This window comes from Oryzias latipes, chromosome 8, assembly GCF_002234675.1.
Source record: "Oryzias latipes chromosome 8, ASM223467v1".
Taxonomy (NCBI): domain Eukaryota; kingdom Metazoa; phylum Chordata; class Actinopteri; order Beloniformes; family Adrianichthyidae; genus Oryzias; species Oryzias latipes.
In genome coordinates this window covers 3638340-3652948 of record NC_019866.2, presented here as the reverse complement: position 1 = coordinate 3652948, position 14609 = coordinate 3638340, and the positions used below count along the sequence as shown (strand labels likewise).

Sequence of the window (14609 nt, the reverse complement as noted above, 5' to 3'; positions counted from 1 at the left end):
TGAGAGAGTTGTCATGGCAACGAGTGATCACGATGAGGCTGAGAGTGATCAAGGAAGTCTTTGGGTAAGAAATTGACAACACACACACAAAACAAACATAATGACATTAGTTGTGGAATGCCACGACAGGAGATCAGGAGTGGGAATTGTGTGACCAGAGCAAACGTTGGTTTTTGCAGTTAAGTTAGAAACTTTTTTATTCAACAGACGTTAACTTACAGTGGAACATACAACACCCCCCCTCTCAGACAGATGTAATACTGCATTGAATCTTTAAGGGCTTCATTCATTTAATAGACCTTCTTTATGGCTGCATCCACAATGAGCTGTAATTATGTTTGCAATAATATTTTGTCTGCAGAATGCACAGGTCGAAAAAGTCAACAGTGCTTTTCCAAACTCTCTCATTATCATCTCTGCTCTCATTCATGATGGTTTTTACACTCTCGACAGACTGCACACTTTTGTTTCACGAGCAGTGAAGGAAAACAAAGACTGTAAAACATTTTGTTTGCATCCTGAGAACGCTGCATCTAGCTGCAGATCTGATGTGGATGCAAATCCTCTCTCTCTTTTTGTCTTTTTTTTAACTTTTTTAACTCAAGCAGCTGAGCAAACAGGTCAGACCTGAAGGCTTCTTGTGTTGAAAAGATTTTAGTTGTTATGAATATTATAAGCGGTTTTGTTTATAGTTTTTTTGGACAGAATTTCCTGGTGCAGCCAGGGCCGGAGGAGGTTTGGTTTAGGGACCACAGGATTTCCTCTCTGCTCTTTGCAGATGATGTTGTCCTGTTGGGTTCATCGAGCCGAGACCTCCAGCGTTCATTGGGGTGGTTTGCGGCCAAGTGTGAAGCGGCGGGGATGAGGGTCAGCACTGCTAAATCTGAGGCCATGGTTTTTCGCCCAGAGAATGGTAGTTTGCCATTCTCAGTGGGTGGAGGAGTTTAAAAATCTTGGGGTCTTGTTCAGACTTCCCTTGAGTGAGGGAAGATCGGAGCATGAGATCGACAGGCGGATCGGAGCAGCGTCTGTGGTTCCCTCGAGGCTCGTGCCTCGAGGGAACTCCAAGACACACCTGCGCTCCTCTTAAGATGTGGATCTACGAACCCGGGTCACCCAAAAACTCGCAGCACCCATACAGGTCAATCCCAAAGCACTGGTAAGGCACATGCCTTCTTGTCTTTGCTTTGAAAAAGCCCCGTTCATGTGTTTATGTAGTTTCCTGACATTTTTTCTTAAGGGTCGTGCAGCGGCTTGATGTTCTTCTCTGCACTTCTCTGATCTGCATCGTCATGTGTTTTCACCCTCCATGTCTGTAAATAAGCTAAAACTAAATCTTTTCATGACCAAACTCATTCTTGTGCGTGTTACCCATTAAGACACATTTTTAGACTCGTATTTTAAAATGTCTTTGCATTAAATTCTTTTTTTTCCATCTTTATTTGCTATAAACCGAAAGGATCTAATGGACACAGACCTTCAGACCAGGCTGATAATCCATCAGATTCTCCAACAGAAGCCCCTCTGCATTGACCCTGCTCAGATGAGGTAATGGGCTCCATTAATTACAGTTAGTCCTGTGCTGACGTCACTTAACACGTAGACCTCTGATGAATTTGTAAAGCTCAGTTTCTTGTGTAACTCGTCCTGCTGTCTTTGACAGTAAATCAGGAAAGTCTCCTTAAGTGAACAACAGGTGTCGTCTAATCTGAAACTACAATCCTCAGCAGCTAAAATGCTGATTTTCTGACTCTGGTGGACTAATTCAAAGCTCTATAATATTTGTACTCGTGTGTGTTTTCAGAGGAAAAAATAAATAAAGGTACCAAATGTCATCTCTATGGAAAACTGCTCCCAAAAGTCAGTCTATGTTATGATTAATGGCAGAAATAACAGGAGGCCATGTGCAGTGATAACCTCCATGACCAGCGTCTCATCCTGTGGCTGCGCTGCATCTGGAAGGTGATGCAGTCATGTGGGGGTTTTCGCTTCACACCATTTGAGGCTGAAGGATCATCATCATGACTAATGTGCATATTTTACCTCTCTCTTTGTGTGCAGTCTTTCCATGTGGGCTGCTCCATGTTGGGGTTTTGGGGAGTTTGAGTCTTTCCTGTCGCTGAACAGGCAGATGTGTGCGCACTCGTGGCTGCTCATGCGTGTGACAGCCTGGCTGTGCGTGAGCGTCCCCCTCAGCTGTGTCAATCAGCAGGACCAAACCACCGATGCTTTATGTGAATGTTTTTTTTTTCTTTGTCGTGGCAGAGCTGGTAAGTGCGGACAGTCTGTGTGGCTGTGTGATCTGGGATGTCCAGCTCCTCCACACATGGCTGAGTGAGAGCTCATTCATGCAACAAAAGCATTCTGCTACATAATTATTTATGGTCAGTCTGATGAAGTATGAAGCCATGACGGTTTTCCCTGTGGCACTTCCCTAATCTCTACATTTTGTGTCTATTTGCATTATAAACAGTTTAATTTGGACTCCGTTTGTCTTATTGAGTTCTAAGCTTTTTCCTAAGACAGGTCTAAGACAGTGAACTTCTGTAAAAACAGAAAACTAAGACCCTCACATTCATGTCAGACACATGTGTAAAGACTGCTCTGCTTGGGGACGACAGCTGAATTCTCCTTTTCCTTTGATCACAGGAGCTTTTATTGTCAGTTTATAACTGCTATATTTCAAGACATCACTTTAAAAAAGGTTTTTGTTGCTTGTCTTTCATCTGGGGCAGCTGAAAATTGCAGTGCAAAGCCGCCTTTAGTCAGTTTTAATCTCGCTTTGTGGGATTTTCTCCCCTCCAGTGCCTCTTGTTCTACTTTCTTTTATGTATGCACGTGTTTTTAACATGCATGTGTGCTAAAATCCTGCATGTGCGGAATAAAGTGTGGTCGCAAAAAACGATAAATTGCCCCATCAAGAAATAAACCCTCTTCAGGTCTATATTAGCAGCAGCTCCCAGACAAGCTTTACATTTTTTCCTCATATTTGTTTGTCTTTCTCTGCTGCTTTCCTCTTTTGCATGTGTGCCCTTTTCTGTTATGTCTCATCCTCTCTGTGCTCTGCTGTGACAGCTAACAGAGGTCACTGTTTACTCTCATTTATCAGTCAATCGTCATGCGCTGCAGGGTCCTCCTAAACACGTTTTTTTTCTTTCCTCCATCTCTTCTAAAACCTTCAGAGTTTCCAGCACAATTACGAGGAAATTAATTCACGAGCCGATAATTCATTAATGTCATTTTCTGAGCAACGTCATGTTAATTTTCCCTCCTTATTTTATACCTCTTTCATGTGAAGTGCGATTATGAATTGATTGTCTTCCTTTATTTAATCGGTGAAAACAGCTGCCATGCAGAATGCACAGGAGTGGATGTTCCAGCAGGTCAAAGGTTAGAAGCGCTGTACTTTCTTTTGAAGTACATTTTCATTTTTTTCATTTGAATTAAAAAAAAATACTGAATAATGATGGATATGGGCTTGTTTTCAAATGACAGGACATAATCATCTTTCTCTTAATGAGCGAAAAACACATTATTTTTGTTCACTTGAATATTTTTTTGTCCAAAACATGAAAACATTATCTCAATCTAGATTTAGGACTTGAATGATTTTTGCAAACTTTTGCAAAAAAGAAAAATTATTTAAAGCATAAAAATAATCTCCAACGTTTTTTACTGTGTTAAATCCTAAGTAGGCTATTTTTTGTTCCCTCAAAGCTTTTTACCTTCATCCTAAGTGATTAAATAATAGTACATATTAACCTCCTCCACATGTGGGTGTGTCCTGCAGACAAACCTCACATCATTTCTAGCTCCTTGTCATTTGTTCTTGTCATTCACTCCCTCTGTCCTCCTCTTTTCTATGCTTTGGAACTCTTAGTTTGTCGTTTTTTCTGGAGTCTGTGCTCTCGGATCTTGCAAGTGCAGTTTTTTTCTTTGGAAATAAATTGTTATCCACTGTTCAGCAATGCTCTACATATTATTCTTAACCTTGGAGATCCCACGGGGTCAAATATGGCCACTTGTTTCTTTAATATTTATTTATTTATGCTAATTTTTTTTACTTTTGTCAATTTAAATCTTTGTTTTATTGTTTTACATTTTTGGCTGCTGTTAATTGCTGCTACCGGAAATGAACATCGAACAGTCAAATAATCCTTAAAAGCCCAGGAGATAGTTGCTCTTCGGTTCTCCCGAGTAAAAAATGCGAAAAAAGGTTTAGAATACATCTAGATTTTGTTACTTTTTTTGATTTGAAAAGTAAAAAAATACTTGTTAGAAGTAACATTAGACTGATTTGTAGTGTCTATAAAACTTTTTAAATGTTCTATTAGAATCATTTTGCTCATTTGTCTTCAATACGATAAAAATACACTTTAAATAATTAAAAATACTAACGATAACAGTAAAATATACACTTTAGTTGATATACATGATAAAAACATTCTCCAGCTGAACCTAATTGAAGCCCATGGGTAGTATTTTAATGAATAACAGGTTGGATCCTTGCTTCATTTAGTTTTCCGTTCATGGTGGATTTTCAGCTCAGGGTCTGCAGGGTTCTCTCGTGGAGAACTCAGTCCAGGCCTCCATGCTGCCTCTGCTGTGGCCCCATTAAGACTTATTTGGACTCACTCAAGGAATATGATTAATTCATCAGTGCTTTTAAAAGTAAAGGTGCTCGCTTTTTTCTTGGCAACCTTACCCAAAGTAGAAGAACCTTGAGACTAAAAATGGAGACGAAGAAGTGATTGAAATTAAAGAAGCAAAGACGGCAGCTGTGTTTCTTGGAAAATCATTATGTTTACTTATATAGCAGGGTGCCCATTCTAAAGGCCACAGGGTTCACTTATATAACTGATACTGTTGGCTCTGTCAGCATCAAGAGGAGCTGAAACCTTAAATGTGCACATTTGTCATCCTCATGACAGTTTCCTCTCAGATCTTTGTCTAATTATCTTTTGTTTTTGGTAGATCTGATTTGACTTTTTGTTGATTTGATTCGATCTCCAATGTGATTCCAGGATATCAATTCGTTCCACGTTCTCCTGCTGCTGGGAAGGAAAAAAAAATCAATTTTCTGAATTTGTTGGTTGATTCCCCTCATGCAACCTTACAGAAAGCCCACTGAGGGACAATTTTTTAAAAGCCTGCAGGAACATAAAAATTGAATCACGACTCTGGTAATACCATGTCTGCCTCTAACCAGATCAGGGCCTCTCAAGGCTTTATGCTCTTCAGTTTGAGGTTTCCAAGGAGAAGGAGCAGCACAAACCAAACAAGCAAAGACATGTCCTTCATTTATCTGAGACCCCTTGACAGTGACCCTCCATGCTGTTCACCACCTGACATCCAAGTAACACCCTCCCGCCATGCTCCACCCCACTGATGCTGCCATGAAATGGTCTACCAACACCCCATCAACCCCCCAGGGACATCTGCGGGAGGATTATTATCTAATCACAGCTCTAATGAGACCAAACACGATCCAGGGCTTTCCAATCCACCCATGCACCCTGCAGGCTCCTGGAGGCTGACTTCCGGGCCCCCACCCCACCAACACCTCCCTGCCTGTCACACACACTCCCTGCACACGCCCCACATACATCAGTGAGTCTTTAGCACTGGCCGGACTGTGCAGGCAGGGAGGAGAGACAGAATATTAGTATTCAGAGCACAGGGAGGGAAAGGAGGATAGGCAGCGAGAGGGAGGAGCGAGCCGGAAAAACACGAGCAAAGGAGGAAAATAGAAGAAAAGATCAGGGGAGACAGGAGGTTGACGGAGGGGAGGGAGATACCATATTGCCCATTTCTCCCTCTCAGTCTGCTATCCTGGCTGCGGGGTCGGTGCGTCTTGGGGAGAGGACAGGGAAGAGAGGGGGCTGGACTGAGTGGAAACGGCGCGGAATGCTCCTTTCCAAGCGTCGCATCTGACAGAAGCAGGAGCTCGTAAATCGGAGCAGCTCAGGAAGGAGGAGGACAGTGTTTCTGCGGCGCAGAGGTAGGAGGATTTCTGTTCTGTCATTTTCAGCAGCCCTGCTTTGATGCGCATCTCGCACCGCTGAAGATGCTTCAACCTCACAGCGAGTGGCTGTTCTCCATCAATATTACATGCACTGCCCCCCCCCCCCCCCCCCCCCCCAGTGCTCCTCTGTGTTGCATTCTGCCATTGCTTCAGTTCGGGAGCAGGATGTGGAGGCAGACCGCGCGCGCGAGGCTGCTGTTTCACAGCATTAGTGACAGCTCTGCTCACCTCCTTCAATGGAAATGGTGGCAGGCAGGTAGAAGACGAAGAGACCCGGCGGCGCACGCGCACGAGCACGCTGAGGGCACACACAAATAGGTTGGCGTGTGTAAGACGTGCGTAATTCCTCCCACCCACCCCGCTCACTGCCCCCGCTTACCATCAAAGCCACAGTAGCGCTTTGGTCCCACCAGAGAAGAGCTCTGGAAGCGGTCAGGAGAACAAGTGAGACTCCCTGACTCACAGAGCGGCCCTGTGCGCGTGCGTGGATACAGGTCCCTTCCTGGAGATCCTGTTGGTGAGGCGGGTGTCTGCCTACTGGTGTCCCACGATATGGATAATTTAGACACTTGCAGCTCCACAGAGGTGAGCTGCGAGAGCCTCTGCAGCGACCTTTCAAAGGTGTGAACTCCAGATAGAAAAAGGTGAAGATAGGAGGTGACAGTGTCACAGAACTGTGTTCACACTAATGCCCACCTTATGTTATTTATTTCCTGAAAAGGTGTCCGAGACCTATTATGAGACAGACTGATTCTGAAGCACCTCGAGGCTCCGGCTCAGCAAAGCTATTACCTCCAGTCAATAACATTTATATCCCTGCGCTCAATCGTGGCCTCCTCTGGCGCCATCTCTGTCCCGGTGAAACATGGTGGACTAACCAAAACGAGTGTCGTTGCGGCTCTGTTCTCTAAGCCTACCGCATCAATCTGTCACGGATGAACAAGGGCAAAGGAGTGATGATAGCAGACATCGCTGCAGCCTTAAAAAGACACCATGCATTACCTGACAGCGATGGTGGAGCAGGTCATGACCTCTGAGGATCAGTGATGGCCCCCGATGAACAGTGGCTGATCTGAGGGTACACGAGAGCATCGATTTGAGGTGGCACACAACATGATGCTGCCCAGCAGGGTAAAGCAGAGCAGACGGCATCAAAGAGTGAGGAGGAGGAGCTCACAGGGCAGAGCCACAGTTCAACAGACTGGAAATGACACGCTTTCACAGGAAATGCAGCTAACGTGTAAACTGACACAAATACGGTCCTGTGAAAACAAATGAAGTCCCACTCCAATCGTCTTTTAAACTATTTCAAAGCTCTGGTTTTATTTGTATTATAATTATGCCATTTTTAGCCAAATTCAAAAACTTGAGTCGATTTCTTGAATGTAGTATCTGCAGAGCGGCAGGAGTTCTTTAGAAATTCACGTCTGAGTTGTGGGCGTGGCCGTTGGTGCTCATTTCCCATCATCCCTTTGTTTACACGTTACATACAGCCCGAAAACTAACATAACCGCTGCAACAACAATGGGGGGCACTATCTAAGCTATGTGGACGTACAGTTTTTAGCCAGATACCAAATCGGCAAAGGAAAACAAAGACGTACATGGATCTATTTGTCCGTAAATGGATGCATCAGAATGGAGCGGAGCATGGAGCTTTTGGCCCCACAATTGTGGTTTCTACGTAGCAAATACAAGCCTTTCAAATGTCTTTTTTTGTCTGCTCCTGATTCATAATGATTTGAATAGAGAAATACTCAGAAATATAATGTTAATGTTAACACATGTCCTCCATCATGAGAAAAAGGCCACAAAAATGCCAAAAATACAATTTTTACTAAGTCTTTCAGCACATTTGCAAACCTAAAAAAACATAAAAACGAACAAGTCCTACAGAGCAAAAGGCAATTACATAGGACTTCTAGGTACAGAAGAAAACAAAAGCAGGAGTGAGATAGTCGAAAGGACCAGAGACAGGTTCACTCAGATCTGCCTCAAACATCCTGTTAAGTAAAACCAATGGATTAGTCTCCTTTTGTTTGTGGAAGCATTATGTTCTGACACAGAAAGGCGTCTGACTGTTTTCAGTTCTCTAATTATGAAGGTGCTCATGTTCTCCCCTTAAAATAATTACCCATTTTAGCAGTAAACAGTCATTTTCCTGTCTCTGCGCTTCATAAAAGGAGTTGAGGTCAGCTGGAGGCGGCAGGAAGAGACGTGGATGAACAGCAAACACAGATCTGATATGAAACATCCCTGATTGGGAGCTGAACTCACAAATTACATTCACGGAAAATCTCAGAGCTTTTCCTTTCGCTCTTGCCACTGTTGATAAAATTGATTCAATCAGCTGCAAACTAAATCTGTGGAAGGCTCATATGAGATTTGTGTTATTGGATATGTTGACAAATGCAGAACTGGGCTGAAATCACAGAATGATAAAAAGGAGTGCTTCGAATTCAGCAGGTCCACATGCCTTTCCTTATCTTTGGATCCATCTCAGATGTGAGATCTTTCTTCCAGACACATGCTGGAGGTTCACGTCACGCTCTCTAACATCAAATTACGTGCGGAGGAATCTTTTTCTTGAAATCCATCTCAGGTTCACTGGTGAGGAGGAAAACTGCTCGTCTGGAGTTCCGACTGGATGAATATTAGTTCAAATCTGGTTCATCTATAAGCATGGTGGTTGAGGGGGTGTGTCCTTGGGAATTTTCAGTCAGTTGTCTGGACTGTGATTTGTATACCTGTGTCTGCACCTTCTGTTAAATGTTTCCTCTGCTTCAAACGCGTCAGTTTAGCTGTGGGTTCGATGACAAACAGGTCACAGATCGGATGCCAGTAAACAAGCAGACGGAGGTTAGTGTTGCTCAGGGCACAAGCTTAGGATGTGCATTCCTTTCCTCATTTGGGGTTCAGATTTAACTCCCCCCTCCTGCTCCTCCACGGCTGGAGACCTATCAGGCCTTCATCCTCTTTCTGTTTTGGGGATTGGACAGGCCTGATTCTTCACCGCCGTGACGTGATTAGACTTTGACCTTGCACGCCGTCCTGTCTCCTCAGCTCGGCCGTGCTCTGACCTCTCAGGTCTGTGTTGTGGCGCGTTCTTTCGCTGAGAGCATCGATCCCAGACGGAGCAGCAGTCAGAGGAGCAGCAGGAACGCATGCTTTAAAGTGTCCAGCGTTTCTGAAATCATTCTCGACACTTTTCCTTAAATATTTGGCTGGAAATTGTCAAACTAATGTTTTTTTTTAACTAAAAGTCTTTTTTCTCTCCTCAATTTATATCCAAATCCTCTTTTTTCCTAATTCTCTTTTGGTTTTCAGTATGTGATTAAAATCCTCAGCTTGATTTTGAGCATTTGAATCAAAATTAGGGATGATTCACTTTCCCCAAAATTTGGTTTAAACTTAGATTTCTGGGTCATGGTTTTGTTTTGGTTCGATAAATAATTATATAGTTTGTTTATTTAATAAATTTTTGTTGTTGTTGTGTATTCCAAAACAAAAACAAAAAAATAATTAATCAAAAATCAGAAAAACTGTTTTTCTTTCATTTGCAAAGAAGCAAGAAAAAAAGAAGAAAAACCTTTCAGTTGGCAAAGTCTAAGCCTGGTGTCATGTAATAAAACAACAAATAATAAATCCTTAAATTTAGCACAACACATATGTAAAAATTTCGATATAAACGTACTGGTATGTTCGTTTTTACCACGATTTGGTTCAACGGTGTAACAAACAGTTTGGTTTTAAACTGAGCATTGAGACGTCCTTAATCAAAATCAAACAAAACTTTATTTTTAATGAGTTTTACAGCCAACGCTAAAGTAAAATTAAAATCAGGTAAAAGACAAAAAGATAAAACCAAGGTATGTTAAGCATTAAAAGTCACTTTTAACATGCAAGTTCTTCAGCTATCAATTTGCAGTCTCCTTCCTCTAGTCAGGATTTCCAGCAACTTCTGATCACTGCAAAACTCAGCTTGGTTTGTGAAAATGCTCAAGTTCACAATAATAAAAACAAATAGTAAATGTTTTAGCTTTAAAAGGGCCTAGAATCCAGTAGAACTTGAAAAGAAGTCTCATTTCTATGGAGAGCAGCAACATTTCTTGGTAGTTCGGTAGAAACGTTCAGTCCATCTTTTCTGTTCAAATGTTGTAGAAAGTTGGGCCAAAAGACAGAAAGATAAATAGGCTGCCAGATAATTCTATCCTAGAATCTGTTTCTGAAAGGAGGTCTGAGCAAAAAAAAGACAGAAAAGTAGAAATGGAATAGAATCACTTTTTGTTTCGGACCTTGTGGGGAGTGAAATATGTCACTGGCTAATGCGGTGATTGATTGAAAGCTGGAAGACAGATGGATTCATAAGGAGCACTTTACAAGGCGGGGTGCCGCTCAAAGACTGACAGTGACATCTTCCAGAAAAACATACGTCAGATGATCAATAGTCCCTCCTCGGCCTGAAGAGGCGCCTTGGTCAAGGAACAGGTCAGCCGCTGTCCAAGAACGAATCGGCTGAGAGGAAAAGGAGCTGACCAGTGATTGATTCTCCAGATTTTCCCCTTTGTTTGAGAGAGTGATGCAGCAGATCTGTTTTACCAGACAGAAGTTTGCCTACATTCCCTTCAGTCAGAGCCCCCCGAGACCCGCAGAGCGTGAGAAACCGGAATTTGGGCATTGACCTGTTTTTGTTTTGACAGAATGGGATCAAAACTAAAGAGAATGAGCTAAAGAAAGCAAGCATCTCCTGGAGAAAAAGTGCTAGAAAAGCTCACATGTTGGAAACACACTTCTATGCATCAGGCTTGCGAGATGCTGCAAATCCTCTGGAATCGCTGTCACATTACAAGCGTCCTTGCAATTTTTTCTAATAATCACTTTTGTTTTCTTTCTGCTTTGTTTCTTTTCAGGTGATGCTGGAGAGCTTTGATGAAGAATCTTCAGAGGCGTTTCCCCTTCCTCCAGCAGAAGCTAAATGAGTCAGACTTCAGCTTGTGGTGAAGCGATAGAGAAAAATACTCATCTGCAGGCATCCATTTATGATCTTGGAACTATTAGGAAAATAACAAGCTGAAGGTTTATGCATGCACTGCGGGGATAGCACCCTGTTCCCCAGCCAAATCCATTTGCAAGGAAAATATCTCATGCAGAGTGACTCGGCCCTGGCTCGCAAATTCAGCACGATGCAGATCCTCAACAGTTGAGGTCAGCAAAGGTAAACAAAACTCTGTGACATTTTCCAAGCTTGCAATAAGCTTTAATTAGAGTGTTTCTGTTAGTGCAACAACCTCTTTTTTTAAGCACTTGTGGGATGACATGCATAAAAGACACGAGCTGTTATACTAAAGGGAAACAAAGCGTTTGTCTGTTAATCTTATCCTCTAACTGTTCCCGGTTTGAATGTGCACTTAAGAATAAATCAATGATCCTCAATAATCTTGTAACATATCTAAATTACTCTGTAAATTCAATGCAGCAGGTTCTAGTATAATGCATTCTGCAGCTGCCTCGTGAGTGAAGGTTCACTTCATGTTTGGCTGTGAAATTCAGTGGGTTAGGTAAAAAAGGTGAATTCACTGAAAGTTTTACACATTTTATTTATTTTCAGTTTATTAATGTTCCGCTTGTAATTGAATTAAACCTAATGTCAAGGACAAGCACAGCTCTGTCCACATTTACAGCGAATTTTGGCACAAAGTACTGTGTTGAATCTACTGAAACAGCAACATTTGGCCTGTTCAAAAAGACATCCAGAACTGTACACTGGCTTTGATGTTGTTGGTTTTTGAGATTAATATTTGATGTCAAATTAAAAACACAGAAAGGAAGGACTCTCAGGCATGTGGTGGTGACAGAAGGGATGTCAGACCTTTGCAAAAACAGCATCAAATCCTCTTCAGTACAGAAAAACGTCTTCTATTGATCAACATGTCTGCTTAAGGGGATTACGGTACATTTGTCTCATTTAGATTCCTTTATTTAGAAATATGACTTTGGTCACAATAAAACCTTTTGTTTTTCTAAAGCAGATAGAAAATGTTGTTTAGCCATTCCAAAAGTTGCACAACTGTTTTATAAACGGTTAAAATAAGGATAAAGTCATCAATTAGTCTTTTAAAAACTTAATATTTTGTAAAATTTGCATAAAGTCTTTATGATCAAAAATATTTGATTTAGAAAAGTATTATTATCTTCTCTTAAAGATCCAATCCAATCATCTTTTGATCTATTTACAGATTAGGCCGTTTTTAGCCTAAATTACAAAAAAAATGAAATAAAAAATTTTGTGTCGTTTTGTAGGACATAGTTTCTGCAGAGCAGTATCTCTAAGTTCTGTGTGGGACTATTGGCACAGAGCAACCCCGCCCCCCCATCCCCTTGCTGTTGCTGAGAGCTCAGAGAAGGGAGCTTGTGGCCCAGTATATTTTCTACATCACAAATAATAAAATAAAATAAAGTCCTCTGCTCAGGATTCACAATAATTTGAATAAAGAAATACTCAAAAAGGCAATTTCAAGCTTAGCTTTCTTTATTTATGTCTTCCAAACATAATTTTCATTGGAGTGGGTTTTTAAACAAAAAAATTTCTGCCTTGTCGATATTAAGTTTGTTACATTTGGATACAATTGTTTAATAGATTTTTTTAAATGACAGGAAAATAATCTTATGTTGAATAACAAGATATATTTAGCATGTGCTTGATACAAGTTCACTGTTTTGATCCATGATGCTGATCCATGATCCATGATGCATGATTGTGTCATAAAGTGAGATTCTTTTATCTCAGTGTTATCTGCAAAAACATAGAAATGTCTGACCAATTTAAGTTTTCTGTCTACACACTCCAATGCACCACAGACAGGGGGGTCTAAAAAGTGTTTTCGCTTCTTTGTTGTCACTTAATGTGACCTATGGCAGAAATGTTTTCACTTTTATGCCTTTGGCTCTTGTTCACAGTTTTCTCCTTTCATTTCTTTTAGTGAAAGTGAGAGGGGAGTTGACGGACATGTCAGTCAGGTCTCTGTGATCCAGACCAGGACTTCCACCAAGCTTCCCCTGTTCGTCCTCCACCAGCTGCCTCCTATTCCCACTTCAAGACCTGTAAAAGGTGGATGGGCCAGCAAAGCTCTTTCCCAGGTGCCGTCCGATAGGTGAGGGCGGCGTTGGCTGCGCTGTCATTGGCTGACTGCTGGTGAGAGTGCGATGCAGATTGGAGCATGTCGGGGGACTGGGAAGAAGACCTGTGTAAGAAGGCGCTGATGTTTGTGGAAGAGCTGTGCCTCAACTCCCCGAAGGGTTACAGCCAGAGTGAACGCTGCCAGGAGTTCAGGTACCTGCTGGGAGGTCGCAGCAGTCGGGTGGACACAGGTAACTGCAGCTTCTAATGAATCCTTTGAAAAACAACGTTTTTTTTTAAGTGTGTAAAATTAGAAGCCACAGTGGGAAAGCTCATGCAAGCTATATAGTTCAAATTTTGTTCTGCATATTCCAAATAAAGCAGAATTTTCACAGTAAATATGTTGTAAAGGACTGACTAAAACTGTTGTGATGTTTAGACAATCTAGTTTCAAAGACAAAAGCAAACATGCAGCGTGTCTCTTGCTCCTTTTTAACCAAAACCAACAGCTCAGATGTGAAATTACAAACGCACAATGTGGATAAAAAGTTTTTTGGCCCCTCCTCAACCCTATGTTAAGCTTGAGATGTCGGCACAGCGATGACATGAGTGGTGAGGAAGAAGCAGGGCAGCCGCCATGAAGGGTTGTAGCTGTGCGTCTGTTCATCACAAATGTTTTCAGTAAAAAAAAAAAAAAAAGCAAACACAAACAGGCCAGTTGTTCTCTGAGCTCCTTCAATATCTACTGTGCAGCATTTCAGCTTCGTTCTTCCCAAAAACTTTTGAGCTCTTACTTAAACCATCACAGTTTCCACAGGCAGCCTGAATCCCAGCGTCCAAAAAAGAAACGTAGGCCCACGTGTGAGAAATTAAATGAGTGTTTCCTGTTCACTTTAAAAATCCAACACACCATTCGAACCCTGAGGCATCTCTTTTGTGTCTCCAACTCCAAGAATGCTGCTGCTGGTGTTCTGGTCAGAGTGCAGAACACCCAATCCTGCCTGTGAATGTTAAAGCTCATTTTCTTTTATTTGTTTTTAAATCTTTATATCTTGCACCCACCTTTTCTCCTCATACACCCTAAACCAGTATCTCAGGTCAGCTAATCAGCTTTTCTTAGAGGAAACAAGGTCCAAGAGGAAGCTCAAAGGGGAACAAGCGTTTTCCATCTGAGCCCTGAAGCTGTGGAGCTTGTTCCCACTGAGCGTTCTGAAGGCATCTTCACTCTCCATCTTTGAACAAAGTCTCAAAATTCATTTTTATAGTCAGGTCTTCGACACATCATGAGACTTGTTTTCACCTTTGCTTTTATCAGTCTTCTTATTTTACTATGGTAACCCTTGTGCTATCCGAGGCACTTTACCATTGGGAGTGGGGTCATCTAGACCCACTAGTGCGCTGAACCTATTCTCTTCAATGATTTTTGAACCTCCCAGATAAAAGCTTTCCACCTTTATCCACATTTGTC

The 14609-nt window shown here is 41.9% G+C and overlaps 1 protein-coding gene across 3 annotated transcripts in view; it reads left to right on the top strand.

The window, feature by feature from the left end:
* Positions 1–14609, top strand: part of syt3 (synaptotagmin 3) — a 39320-nt gene continuing 24711 nt past the window's right edge. The window contains exons 1-4 of one of the 3 annotated variants that reach the window (XM_023957342.1): positions 1–64; positions 1460–1548; positions 10935–11239; positions 13005–13392. In XM_023957342.1, the coding sequence (XP_023813110.1) occupies positions 13242–13392 (151 nt within the window). In that variant the 5' untranslated portion in view covers positions 1–64; positions 1460–1548; positions 10935–11239; positions 13005–13241. Of the gene's footprint in view, positions 65–1459; positions 1549–5624; positions 6002–10934; positions 11240–13004; positions 13393–14609 lie in introns of those variants that run through there. The other 2 variants (XM_023957343.1, XM_023957341.1) reach the window with 2 other exon arrangements.